The sequence below is a fragment of the Somniosus microcephalus genome, chromosome 25, assembly GCF_052327205.1.
Source record: "Somniosus microcephalus isolate GS21.2 chromosome 25, FLI_Smic_1.0, whole genome shotgun sequence".
Lineage (NCBI taxonomy): Eukaryota > Metazoa > Chordata > Chondrichthyes > Squaliformes > Somniosidae > Somniosus > Somniosus microcephalus.
Window position 1 is genome coordinate 1,693,730 of NC_141011.1, and position 14,837 is coordinate 1,708,566.

At 44.1% G+C, this 14,837-nt stretch overlaps 1 protein-coding gene across 12 annotated transcripts in view; it reads left to right on the plus strand.

The window, feature by feature from the left end:
- Positions 1-6,543, plus strand: part of hspg2 (heparan sulfate proteoglycan 2) — a 647,132-nt gene extending 640,589 nt beyond the window's left edge. For all 12 annotated transcript variants that reach the window (XM_085966756.1, XM_085966759.1, XM_085966758.1 and 9 more), the window contains 3 exons: positions 1,953-2,036; positions 2,796-2,899; positions 3,969-6,543. In XM_085966756.1, the coding sequence (XP_085822882.1) occupies positions 1,953-2,036; positions 2,796-2,899; positions 3,969-4,141 (361 nt within the window). In that variant the 3' untranslated portion in view covers positions 4,142-6,543. The remainder of the gene's footprint in view (positions 1-1,952; positions 2,037-2,795; positions 2,900-3,968) is intronic.
- Positions 6,544-14,837: the final 8,294 nt, after the last annotated feature.

Here is a 14,837-nt window from a genome sequence, read left to right on the forward strand (position 1 = left end):
CAAATTACTAAAAGTTGTGCCACAGGTTAGCAAGGCCATAAAAAAGCAAACCAAGCACAGGAAACTTTGTGATATCCGGCACCGACGGGACCGAGCTGTTGCCGATCTATCAAAACTGCCGGACAAACCAGCACTAATGTTGAAGCATACGGAGATTTGCAGCTCCATATCTGGCAACAAACACTGTTGCTTAGCAACAGCTTCTAAACAGTGGGCCGTACCTTGGAAGCGTCTCTGTAGCATAGCAACAGCTTCAGAGAGACTTTGCAGAGCCTGACTGTTGGAAAAAAAAAAGCCACGAGAAGAAAAAAAACCTAACAAAACGGCTCCTGATTTCTGCCGGTGGATCGAGGTTTCCGGACATACAACCTCCGGATAAACCAAAGTTTCCTGCACTAGGGTTTATTTCTAGAGGTATAGAATTGAAAAGTAGGGAAGTTATGCTAAACCTGTATCGAACCTTGATTAGACCACACTTAGAGTACTGCGTGCAGTTCTGGTCGCCATATTATAAAAAAGATCTAGAGGCACTGGAGAGGGTGCAGAGAAAATTTACAAGGATGATACCAGAAATGCGAGGGTATACATATCAGGAAAGGATGAACAGGCTGGGTCTCTTTTCTCTTGAAAAAAGAAGGTTCGGGGTGACCTAATAGAGGTCTTTAAAATCATGAACGATTTTGATAGAGTGGATAGAGAGAGAATGTTTCCACTTGTGGGGAAGAGCATAACTAGAGGCCATCAATATAAGATAGTCACCAAGTCACCAAGAAATCTAATAGGGAATTCAGAAGAAACTTCTTTACCCAGAAAGTGGTGAGAATGAGGAACTCGCTACCACAGGGAGTGGTTGAAGCGAATAGTATAGATGCATTTAAGGGGAGGCTGGACAAGCATATGAGGGAGAAGGGAATAGAGGGTTATGCTGATAGAGTTAGATGAGGAAAGACGGGAGGAGGCTCGAGTGGAGCATTAACGCCGACATGGACTGGTTGGGCCGAATGGCCTGTTTCTGTGCCGTATATCCTGTATAATCCTTTATAATGTAGGAAATGCAGCAACCAACTTGCTGATGGGAGGCGGAGGGGGAATGGCCGCCCTTATCTGTAGTTATCTCTTGATTTTATGAAACCTTTTAAAATAATGGGTTGATCCCCCTCCGTTAGAAAGATGAACATGGGGCAAATGCTTTCTCATCCGTACGATGACATCAACAGTAACTTCTGCATTGTTTCTGCCGTTGTATAATGGCCGGGAATGGCTCATTTTTCTGTTCTTATTTTCAATTAAGCTGTGATCAAAATAATTTATGGAAACAGATGTCATTGATGACAAACGGTGTCATCACTCGATCACTGTACACTCATCTGTAAATCAATGTCGTAAAATATCGTTCAAAACACCCAACCAACCAATGACAATATCCCTTTCATGGAATCATGTGGTATTCCCTTGAGTTTAGAGGGTTGAGGGGAAATCTAATCAAGGTCTTTAAAATGATAAAAGGATTTGATTGGGTAGATACTAAAGAACTATTTCCTCTGGTGGAAGAATCTAGAACAAGGGGGCATAATCTTAAAATTAGAGCCAGGATATTTAGGAGTGAAATCAGGAAGCATTTTTTCCACACAAAGGATAGAGGAAATCTGGAACTCTCTCCACCAAAAGGCTGTGGACGCTGGGAGAATTGGAGCTTTCAAGACTGAGGTCAATAGATTTTTGTTGGGTAAGAGTATCAAGGGATATGGAGCAAAGGCGGGTGAATGGAGTTGGGATACAGATCAGCCCTGAGCTGATTGACTGGTGGAGCAGACTCGAGGGGCTGAATGGCCTCCTCCTGTTCCTATGCATATGCAGCTGTTCACAATATGCCCAGAATAAGGCAACGACAGATTCTTCTCAAACTCTTTTTTTAATACAATTCTTTGCACATTTTATTTTTGTCCATGCAGTTACCAGTTGGGAAGTGGTGAAGCCAATATCCTCTCCGATGATCCAATCAATGATGGGGAATGGCATAAGATAATTGCTGTGCGGTAAGGACATCGAATTCATTTCTATTAATAAGTTAAATATGTCCAATCAATAATATTTCATAGTGTATTAAGCAGTGTTCAAGTACTTTGGAGCACCCTGAGGTGCCCGATAAATACAAGCTCCTTCCTTCTATTTATATAATAATGCCTTTCACGTCCTCAGGAAGCTCTGAAGTACTCCACATCCACTGACGTTCCTGAAGTGTAGTCACTGTTGTTATGTAACAGCCGATTTACAAAAAGCAAGGTCTCGCAAACAGCAAATAAGATCATTACCAGGTTTTAGGGTGTTCGATGAGGTGCGACATGTGGAGAACTCCCCCCCCCCCCCCCCCGCTCCTCTTCGAGTAGTGCCGTGGGATTCTTTACATTCACCTGAACAGGCAGATGGAGCTCAGCTTAGAAGATTGGGCACTGCCCATCCTCCACACTGTGGGTGTACAGAAGATTGGGCCCAATGTTTTAAAAAAACATGGATTCTGTAAATCACAAATGAAATCAGGGACAAGTTGGGAATTCCCAAGAGGGATCAGCAGCTGAAAGGGGAAGGTTAATGTTTCAGGTCTGATCTTCATTCAGAACTCTCCTGCAGTTATTCTAGTTGTAATCTGAGTAATAAGTCTTCGCAATTGTGCGAAGCCTAAATCGATTTCAGAGTGAGGTTAAATGTTTGTCGTGGTTTCTAAAACTTGATGTGGGCAGCGGGGAAGTTGGCGCCTGTGCGGGATCTGAGCACCTATTGGCCTGTTCTCTCCACAGAAAAGGGAAATCAGGGGATCTCCAAATCGATGGTGACGAGATTGTGAGGGGAGAGTCCAAAGGAAACAAGGTCATGGTGAACACGGGCGGGAGTGTCTATCTGGGTGAGTCTGGATTTTCATTGGGTACTTTTCATCAGCTCAGCTAATTCTATTTCACAACATGAACGGGATCAGCAGAGTCTCTGGCAGCTACTTCTTTTGAAACTGTTTCCCTGTCCAATCGGAATAGACAGAAAGAGAAAGAAAAAACTCGCCTTTCCCAAACTCGGGATGTCCCGAAGCTCTTTGGTCACTGTTGTACGAGAGGGAAACGCAGCAGCCAGGGTGCGCACAGCAAGGTCCCACAAACAACCATGAGATAAATGACCAGATCATCTGTTTTAGTGATGTTGCTTGAGGGATACCATGACACCAGGAGAACTCCCCTGCTCTTCTTCAAATAGTGCCATGGGATCTTTTGCGTCCACCTGAGAGAGCAGACGGGGCCTCGGTTTAACGTCTCATCCAAAACACGGCACCTCAGACAGTGCAGCACTCCCTCAGTATTGCATTGAAGTGACTCGTCCGCCAAGAATATGTGATCAATTTCACAGAGGGGGTGCTCGAACCCATAATCTGACATGGGCACGAGTGCTACCACTGAGCTACAGCTGACACCTCGACTCTCATTAGGATTCTGGCCTCTTCAGCATCCCAGATTATAATCGCTCCACCATTGGTGGCCGTGCCTTCAGCTGCCTGGTCCCTAAGCTCTGGAATTCCCTCCTTAAACCTCTCCGTCTCTCTCTCCTCCTTTAAGACGCTCCTTAAAACCTGCCTTGTTGGCCAAGCTTTTGGTCACCTGTCCTAATTTCTCCTAATATGGCTCGTGTCAAATTTTATTTGATAACCCTCCAGTGAAGCGCCTTGGGACATTTTACTAGGCCAAAGATGCTATATAAATGCAAGTTGTTGTTGTTAATCATTAATAAGAGGTCAACATTGTGTTGACTACCATTGTGTTATTGAACGACTTTCCTGATTTACTTCAACTATAGGAGCAGACACTTCGCTTGTGCACCCTCAGCGGGCAGCACTAAGTTGTGTGCTCCCACCCCTCGCCAAGGAGCGGCACAGCAGAACTTTTACTCTATGTTCCCGCCCTGATTTGATGTCTCCTTTTTGTCTTCAGGTGGTGCTCCGGACATTAAACTCTTTACAGGGGGAAAGTTCACCTCGGGAATTACCGGCTGCATCAGGAAAGTGGTCCTTGTAAATGAAAGACCCGAACACCATCAAGTTCAGCCAGTCGACCTGCGAGTTCATGCTGAGGGAGGGGTAAATGCTCGAGAGTGTCCATCATAGACATTCTGATTCACTGAAGGCAAAGTAGAGACTTCTGGAGAAAGGTGCTTTGCTGCTATTAACTTGGATTGTTTTGTGTTCGTTAATGCAGTCCTCTAACCAAAAAAATCATCACAATGTCATCCAATTGTATTCTGTTGAATGAAGGGTTTCGGCATCTCAGATTGGTTTATTTTGTACCTACAAAAGCCATACAAGAACACCAGCATTATCCTGTGAGGCTGAAGATCCTATGGATTTAGATTTCTCTAGCACTGAAGTTTGGAATGTTAGTGAACAAGAACAGCTAGGAATCACTCTTCTACCTTTGCCCCTGGGTTCTCGTACTGTGTTTTAAGGCACTTTGGCCTGGTTGGTCTCTACTTGAAATGAACTAGGCCTGGTTCAGACATCGCTTGTTTTAAAAAAAAAAGGTTCACAAGCTGCATACCTGAAGGTTTAGTACTGAAATATCGGAGGGCTGGTCACTGTAGGAATTGTAAAAAAATATATACAGAGATCTGAACTGGTCCCAGTATAGAAAAATAACAAGGGTTTAAAACAGTTTTACTTCTGTCTGTCAGACTGGCAGCCATTTCCTGTGCATGTATACTGCTGGCTTACCAATTGTTCAGCAAACACTGAAGTCCAGGGCTATGCTTCAACCTGACTCTGGAATGTCTGGCCTGTGTATTGGTATAAAACATCACCTCTTCAAACGCTGCAGGGGCTGCTGGACTTCATACTCACAGGGAGGACCTGAGTTCCTAAGATACAATGTTTAGTGAAGGGTCCTAGGGGTAGCTGGACAGAAGACCGTAATATCACAACACATCAAGGAAAAGGAAAAGAAAATGGCTAAAGGTTGTTCTGAAAGATCACTTTCCCAGTGGCCTAGTGGTTATGGTACTGGACGAACAATCCAGAGGTTGCGAGTTCAAATCCCAACAGGGCAAGTTGGGAAATTGAATTCATTAAATCTGGTCATTTATGAGGTGCCAAGAGGTGAAGTAACCCAGCACGTGACTCCAGTCCCACACTACATGGCTGACTCTTAGTGCCTCAGGGCAACTAGGGATGGGCAATAAATGCCAGCCGAGCCAGCGGTGCCCACATCCCAAGAATGATTCTTTTAAAACTACCTGTGCTTTGTCTCTCTTGTGCCTTTAACAAACACCTTCAAGATAGTTGCGTCTTTAAATCAAGGATTTCAGGGAATGCCAAAGTTTAAATCAGTGAACCATTAAAGGGACACTGTCTTCGGAAGAAGTATTAACGACCTTTTCAGTTGTTTACACACACGCAATGTGTTACATCAAAATTCATTAACATTTCGAGTGAGACATTGTGAAAGATATGACACCAAGCAATACTGGCAGTGTCCCAATTACAAGACGGTTAGTGATGTTTCCATGAAGGCACTGCCCCTTTAACTTATAAATTCTGCCAATGTATGGATTGTTTTTATGTTCATCGGTTCCTTTTTTGGGGCAAATGGAATTTCCCGAAGGGGAAAACATTGACCTCAACGAAAATTAATCTTGTGAATACTTTCCTTTTTCCGTTGCTGTGTTGTAAATCCATCTGGAGATGAAACTGCTTCCCAGATCCTGACGTGCTGTCCCCACCATTTGCTGTCAGGGTTTGAGTGTCACTGTTTATTAAAGAGGGTAAATGTCAAGGGGGTTCTGTCAAGCGCTACCCTCGAACTGTTGGTAACACATTGTCATGCACACGGCCTGGTGCTTGGCTGAAGTACGAAGTGAGCTGCTGCACAATAAGCAAACAGGTGAGAAGGTGACTGAAGCAGTCCGTTAGACACAATCATATTGACCTCTGCTACCAGTGATGTCATCCCCATTCTGGCCCTGAGGCGTTAAATTCAGGCACAAGTACACGTTCATACTTAGTGTTTAATGAAGGGTTGAAACTTAAAAACACTATTTGCAGTTCCAGTTCTTCCAAGTATTATTCTGAATTGACTGTAGCCACCTTGTGAACCTTTTGTGAAAAATCTTTGCTGGACATGTATCCAACACCAATCCTTTTTTTTAAACCAAGTAGAGCACCCTTGCGTAGTAAATGCTTTAGTAGAACTACTGACATCTCTCTGCGAGCATAGCCAGGGCAATCACACACAAAGCGTATGTTAGTACTCTTAACATTTAACTATTCAGTGAATTATATGTACAGCATCATTGAGCGTTATTGTAATATTTGATCATTTTCTGTGTTTTTTTTTTAACCAAAGACATTTTCTTCCGTCAACTGCAGTATTAATGAATCCTGATTCCTCAGTTAGTGAGTCAGTGTTTCAGCTACCTATCCAGCAGTATGTTACTATTAAATTGAGCGGGTTTGAGACATGCCTTAGAGTTTATTTCTTGTGTGTGTAAAGCCATAAAAAAAAATTAACAATGTTACTCATAATTTGTTGAATAGAATAATTTATAATGGCTTCATTTTTCTTCACATCATTCTTTGTTAGTGAGGTGCTCATGGCTTCACATTAGAAAGTCGTAGTAATTGATTTACATTCTGGTTTAGAAAGACGTAAGGAGACTGCCACTCACATATACATCATTTTCAATTAAGCACTAGTGCTGTGGACTACTAGAATCACTAAGAAACTAGATGCCCTCCCACGCTTTCTTTGAAATGCGTCCTGGTGATGATTGCATCCTACAAACTGCCCAGGCTACAAGTTCTATTATTTTCTAGTCAAGCTGGTGGGGGGGGGACGGGCTGGAGAAGGTGGGGGGGGGGAACGGGCTGGAGAAGATGGGGGTGGGGGGGGGGTGCAGAAGATAAAAAATAATACGTACCTGGGTCAAAGTCTTGCTGCAAAGATGAATGGAAGGCTTTTTTTTGCTGGCAGTTTACAGGTCTGCACATTGTACTGGCTGGTTCCAGAGTGAAGACAGCAAAATAATGGGTTCTCCCGAGACTCGACTGTTGGTTACGGTGCGTCACTGGGAAGGAGCCAGGTCCTCCAGTATTCCCCACACATTGTTACATGGATATTTAGAATGCATCCTCTAAACACTTTTCTGCATTTTGTTTTAGCCATATTTTATTAATTTGACTTTCTAGTGCCAATGTGTTCAAGTAAGCAGAGTGAAGCAGCCCAGGCGGGTGATTCGGGGTCTGATGAGCAGCTTGTTGCTGTCTGTGATATGATAGAGTAGAGTGTACTATACATATGTTGAGAAATATTGAAATATATCATTTACCTTCTGTGCCATTTCCACACTTGCTCCCTGTTGTATACGATACAATGGCTTTGTATTTTCTAACTGCGTTATACTGCAGCTGATTTCCGCATCAAGTTGTCGATGAACTTACTGCAACTAATGAGACAATCCATTGTGTCTGGTGGATGCAGGAAGTCCATCGATGAAGGGAGAATGTGGGTCGAGCAGATAGAAGCCTGAGGCTCTGAAATAGATCGATACCTTTTTTTAAAATATGGAAATGGGAACATTTGCCACCAGTGCTCGTCCCTCCCCCAGCCCAGCCAGCAAAAGCATTCACCCGCATATCTATTGAGATCGTCTAACAATCCTACTAGCCGGGGCATCCACATTTTGTGTGTTGTATTAACCTACTAAAGATTTCTGAAGGATATACAGTATTTTTATGTAAAAAAAAATCTTTTTTCTGATATTAACTTTTTACACAATGAATGAAGGCCTTGCAATGTAGATTGTTATACAAAACAACAGTCCAAATAGAGGTGATTCAGTGACTTGGGCAATGGCGAGTAAGGACATGACTGAATTATTGAGACAAACATCTGGATGCTGATCTTTTTTTCAAATTTTTTTCAATTTTGAGCAAAGCAAGCTCACTGCTTCCAGATTTTTTAAACTTCAATCTGTGTGAATTTTATTAAATAGTCATATAAGTGCAAGGATATTGAAAACCCACCATCATATAGAAGTCCCATTGCAGCAGCTATTTAAAACTTCCTGGGCCATCCAAGGATGGGACAGTTATTGCACAGTCAGTGGCGCTGACTGAGGCCTGGATTCCAATCGATTCTTTAGCTCCCTCTCCCTGGTTCTCTGACTGAGAGCGATGCAAGTTCGTGTTGCTAGAAAGAGCAGGTGAGTTGATTTGCTGTTCAGCGTTGTGCCTCGGCTGGGTGAAGCCTCCTGCTGACAGCAGTTGGGTTTAAGAGCTCAGGATGTGGGGCCAGCTCACGTCCCACAATTCCAAGCCACTTGACCACACAACTGAGCGAATGCCGACACTGCACTGAATGAGAATCTTCCTGCTTCGTGCAGTAAACACTGTAGGCCACTGAATGGGGAAATACTCTCGGAGTATAGATTGTAGAAACTATCCAAAGGGAATTTCTTGAAAATGGACTTACAATTTGACACATTTAAGTATGCAGTAGTTGTGTATCACAAAGCTGGACGAGCATCCATCCCATAGTAACTCACTCAGCAGGCCCAAGTGGTCGCTCTCCCTCAGTTCCAAAAATGTTACTTGACATATTTCTTTCTCCATCATTTCCTCGTGATCTCTCTCCAAGCCAAATCCACCCTGTCTCTTTGCTTAGTCTGCCTTCGTTGCCCGCCCTGATCCTTGTGATCATATGCTGGCTGTGCAGCTCGCCAACCCGTGCAACAGGCTCTCTCTCCCTCTGGTGCGCCTTGGTTGTGAAACCCCAGCAGCTGCTGATGTCCCACCGTCACAGCCTCAAACCCTGTACCAATACGGCGAGCTTCCAGAATCAGAAATCACGACAATCATCCAAAGCTGTTATTTCCCATTGTCCAGACCCAGCTTCTGTAATGGGAGTGCGTGCGCCAGGGCTGCACATCTATACGGTGCTAAAGAAGCAGCTCAGAAGCGATTGCTTTCAGGCCTCACTACAGAAACGACTTGAACCTAAAAGTAGGACAGGTTCTGAGTTTCCTTGATAATAGATTTGTATAGGGAAACAATAAAATTTCATCCTTTTAAAAAGGGTTAATCGTCGTCACATTAGATCAGGTAAAACAATGCTTCCCGTGGTTCTGTTCAAGATGACAACAGTGCAAGCAGCTTGCCAGATCGTGTAGACAATCTTTGAAAGCAGGCACAGCATCATGAGAATTGCAGCGATTTAGCATCGATTTCTCCAAATTTGGCCCTGACATTTGCTTCTGCCCAGCTTTACCTTTCCTCAGCAGGCAGTTCCTTTACTATTTATTAGTCTTTTTATTGACATATACATTTGGTTTTAATGATGGACCTGCCATGCTGTTGTATACAAGGCTCATTCCAAAATAATCAGTCAACTTCAGTCTTTATCCGGTTATTTCCCAAGTCACCTCCCATTATTTTTGGACCATCATATACCAAACTCCTACCTCAGTCACTGTGACGGCAGAACACAGAGTCTGTACAAGGTGCTAGCGGACACGCCTGGTGTCACCCGGAGGCAGCTGTCAGCCATGTAGTCCTAGGTGTCCCAATTTAGCCTGTCTCGGTTACTTGTCAATTTAAAAAGGTTCAGAAATCATCGCCTGCGGGGACTTTATATAAACCAAAGACCCCGGAAAGCGCTCATTGTGAGTGGGATTGGTTTGCGTTGGAGAAGGAATGAAAAAATATGATTGAGAAAACTTTGACAGCCACAGAAAATGGTCATAAGCTATTTCATTTTTATACAGCATGGCATTTTTCTATGACATGAGGGGAAAATGTAATAGCATAACACATCTGTAGACATCTGTCATGGGGAATGTAACAGTCTGGGTGGCATGGCCTGGTGAGAAATGTAACTGAAACTAGAATTCCAGTGGATATTGTTTTGTTTACCAAATCAGAACTGTTTTAAGATTTTTTTAAAAATAGTCTTGGCAACTATATGTCAAAAATGCCACTCGTTTGGTGCTTGAGCAGGTTCCTTGGGATTTCCAAATGAACCTACTGTTGCTGTCTGTGTTCAATGCATTTTATTTAAACAATAAAAGCTTTTTAATTCACTGGAGTTGGTGTTCTGTCATGTATGTCGATATTTGTAGTCTATAGAATGTTATTTGATGGGAACAGCTCATTCCAGCTGACGGAAAGACCGGGATAACACCCAGATTGGGCTGGCAAGTGGCAGCTAATATCTGTACCACATAAGTAGCAGGTAATGACCATGTTGAACATGAGAGAGGCCAACTATCTCCCCTCGACACTTAACAACCATCATCGCTGATTGCCCCACCATCAACAGCTTGGCCAGAAGCTTAACTGGACCGGCCATACCACGCTGTGGTTACAAGAGCAGGCACAGGCTGCGCCAAGTGTCTCGCCTCCTGACTCTTCAAAACTTCTCCACTATCTACAAAGCTCAGACACATCTGCCACAACAACACTCAAGAAGTTTCAACACCACCCAGGATAGAGCAGTTTGCTTGATTGGCACCCCTGCCACTGGGCTTAATATCCATCTCTGCCGCCATTGGCACATTGTGGCTGCGGTGTGTACGATCTACATGAATCACTGCAGCAACTCACCAAGTTTACTTTGACAGCTCCTCCCTCTTCTGCGACCTCCACCACCAAGGAGGACGAGAGCAGCAATGCTGTGGGAACATCATCACCACTAAGCTTCCCTCCAAGTCACACACTTGTCATTTGGACATACATCGCTGTTCCTGCGTTGTCACTTGGAAGTCCCTATCTAACAGCAAAGTGGGAGCACCATCACCAAAGGTCTGCCGAGATTCAAGAGAGGCCCACCATCACCATCTCAGTGTAACTGGCCGTAGGCAATAACTGACGGCCTTTCCAGCATTGCCCACATCCCGAGAACTACTTTTTTTAAACCTACTGCTGGGGCTGAAATTTAAGTAACATCCTGTTACTCTGACTGGGGCACAGCAAGAGCTGGGAATGGCCAAAGAAAAAAGACAGGCCAGTTTTTTCCAATACGTCTAAGGGAGCAAAGAGCCATTAGTTGGAAGATGACCATTCCCCTTTGGGATCGATTACTGATGTCTCGGGCAGTTTGTGGCCCTTTCAGCTGGAGTAGTTTCTGTTGGTCCTACTGGCTGGCTGGGGTGGCCAATCAGCCAGGGTTGTCCTGGAGTCCCCAACAATTAAAGATTAGATCTCCAGGACCCTGCTGCGAAATACTTGGGAGGCAAATCATAGGGGCAGTAAAAAAAGTTGTTTTTTTTCATTTTCTTTTAACACTTTTGATGTGGGGGGAGGAGGGAAAGGCTTTTTCACAGTCAAGTTCATCCAATCAGGTGACAGAGGTCTGTTCACTTTCCAATTGGCGTGGGAAGGCAGGGCGCTGCGAGGATGGAAACATAGAAGATAGGAGCAGGAGTAGGCCATTCGGCCCTTCGAGCCTGCTCCGCCATTCAATGAGATCATGGCTGATCATCCAAATTCAGTACCCTGTCCCTGCTTTCTCCCTTGATCCCTTTAGCCTTAAGAAATACATCCAACTCCTTCTTGAATATATTTAATGAATTGGCCTCCACTGCCTTCTGTGGTAGAGAATTCCAAAGGTTCACCACTCTCTGGGTGAAGAAATTCCTCCTAATTTCTGTCCTCAATGGCTTACCCCTTATCTTTAGACTGTGACCCCTGGTTCTGGACTCCCCGACCATCGGGAACATCCTTCCTGCATCTAGTCTGTCCAGTCCTGTCAGAATTTTATAAGTTTCAATGAGATCCCCTCTCATCTCTCCTCGTACGTCATTCCTGCCATCCCAGGTATCAGCCTGGTGAATCTTTGTTGAACTCCCTCCATGGCAAGAACATCCTTCCTCAGGTAAGGCGACCAAAACTGCACACAATACTCAAGGTGTGGTCTCACCAAGGCCCTGTACAACTGCAGCAAGACTTCCTTGTTCCTGTACTCAAACCCCCTCGCTACGAAGGCCAACATACCATTTGCCTTCTTAACCGCCTGCTGCACCTGCATGCTTACCTTCAGCGACTGGTGCACAATAACACCCAGGTCTCGTTGCACTTCCCCTTCTCCCAATCTATTGTCATTCAGATAATAAACTGCCTTCCTGTTTTTGCCACCAAAGTGGATAACCTCACATTTATCCACGTTATATTGCATAAGAACATAAGAAGTAGGAGCAGGAGTAGGCCATACGGCCCCTCGGGCCTGCTCCGCCATTCAATAGGATCATGGCTGATCTAAATCTAGACTCACGTCCACTTCCCTGCCCTCTCCCCGTAACCCCTAACTCCCTTATCTGCTAGGAAACTGTCTATCTCCATTTTAAATTTATTTAATGTAGCAGCTTCCGCAGCTCTCTGGGGTAGCAAATTCCATAGATTTACTACCCTCTGAGTGAAGAAGTTTCTCCTCATCTCCATTTTGAAAGGGCAGCCCCTTATTCTTAGATTATGCCCCCTAGTTCTAGTCTCATCTGCCATGCTTCTGCTCAATCACCCAACCTGTCCAAATCATCCTGGAGTTTCTCGGCATCCTCCTCACAGCACACACGCCCACCCAGCTTTGTGTCGTCTGCAAACTTGGAGATATTACATCTAGTTCCCTTGTCTAGATCATTAATATATATTGTGAATAGCTGGGGTCCAAGGACCGATCCCTGCGGTACCCCACTAGTCACTGCCTGCCACTCGGAAAAAGACCCGTTTATTCCAACTCTTTGCTTTCTGTCTGCCAACCAGTTCTCTATCCAAGTCAATACCTTGCCCCCAATCCCATGTGCCTTAACTTTACACACTAATCTCTTATGCGGGACCTTATCGAAAGCCTTCTGAAAGTCCAAATACACCACATCCACTGGTTCTCCCTTATCTATTTTGCCAGTTACATCCTCAAAAAATTCCAGTAGATTAGTCAAGCACGATTTACCTTTTGTAAATCCATGTTGACTTTGTCCAATCCTGTCACTGTTTTCCAAGTGCTCTGCTATTACATCTTTTATAATGGACTCTAGCATTTTCCCCACTACCGATGTCAGGCTTACCGGCCTGTAATTCCCCATTTTCTCACTACCACCTTTTTTGAATAGTGGGGTAACATTCGCTACCCTCCAATCCATGGGAACTGTTCCAGAGCCTGTCGAATTTTGGAAGATGACCAGCAATTTCTATTTCTACTATTTCTAGGGCCACTTCATTAAGTACCCTAGGATGTAGATTACCAGGCCCTGGGGATTTATCGGCCTTCAATCCCATCAATTTCCCTACAAATACTGATTTCATTCAGTTCCTCCCTTTCATCAGACCCTATGTTCCCCGACATCTCTGGGAGGTTATTTGTGTCCTCCTTTGTGAAGACAGAACCAAAATGGACATGTCAGGTGACCAATGGCTGGAGTGTGGGGGGCAGGGCGGTTGGAGTTGGGAGAGTCATGTGATAAACTCCAGGAATACATCCAATCAGAGTTGGAAACCCTGCTATCTGGCTGTGTCATTGGTGGAAATCCCAGGGTCGGCCAGGACTACCTGTGAGACACGCCCCCAAAGTCTCACCTCAATGAAGGGGTGGGGGGGTGGAAGTTTCCCCCTCCCCTGATTTTAATTCGGGCCGAAGGTAGCATGGATCTAGGTTCCACCCCAAATTCCTAGGCTTCCATGGTCAATGTGCCCACTTTGTACCATCTCACTCAAGTTCAGCCCCACAGGATGTAACTGAAAAGATTCAGTGGGGTTGCAAGCTGCCCGCTGCTTAAAAACTCAGCCAAAGCTCACCTAGTGATCATTTGTGAATTTTCTAAAATGATCCTATTAGTGGAAACACTAACTATCATTCTTTTGTGTAACTTTTTATGCTAATTTCTTAAAAGTTGCTCAGTGTACATGGTTCAAAATAACAGGTTTCACTTAAAAGTAATGTTTCCAGCAGGGTAGAAACTATCTTCCATTCCCCCAAATACACACACTGTGTAGCCAGGGAGTCCCAATAAAGCTGGCCACAAAAACTACAAAATGTAATTTTTAATTCTTGACTAATATACAGCAGTTCAAGTTCCATAATTACATACAAAAGCAAAATACTGCGGATGCTGGAAATCTGAAATAAAAACAGAAAATGCTGGCAATACTCAGCAGGTCGGGCAGCATCTGTGGAAAGAACTGAGTTCTAATGTAAGGTCATCGACCTGAAACGTTAACTGTGTTTCTCTCTCCACAGATGCTGCCTGACCTGCTGAGTATTTCCAGCATTTTCTGTTTTCATTCCATAATTATATATTTCAGAAAAAGACTGAAACGTAACATTGAAGTTCAATTCCACAGTATAGTTCAACGGACATCGAAATCACAGAATACGGGTTTGGATAATACGCATAAATCATGTGTCTAACACTGACATTATATCCATAATGCATTTGAACCGCCTTATCTTCTGAATGACCACATTGCTTTAAACAATGGGAAACAATATCTTTGCACATTTAAGCCTGCTATTGCTGACTGATAGGATCAGGTGGTGGAGCAATGGGGCAGGACGATTATAAAGACACACACATGCTATTCTCTTTGGTTAAAAAGGAAATGCAACACTTGCTGTGGTGTACAGGTAATATATAACAATTTACATTTATACCATGTCTTTAACATAGAAAATGTCCCAGAGAGGTGTGAGGGAAAAAATGGGTGCTGAGCCAAATAAGGAGATGTTCGGAGCCGTGACCAGAAGCTTGGTCAGAGAGGAGGGTTGTAAGGAATGTTCCCTTAGATGTGAGGGATCGAAGATGGGGGCTGTACCAGTGGGGAATGA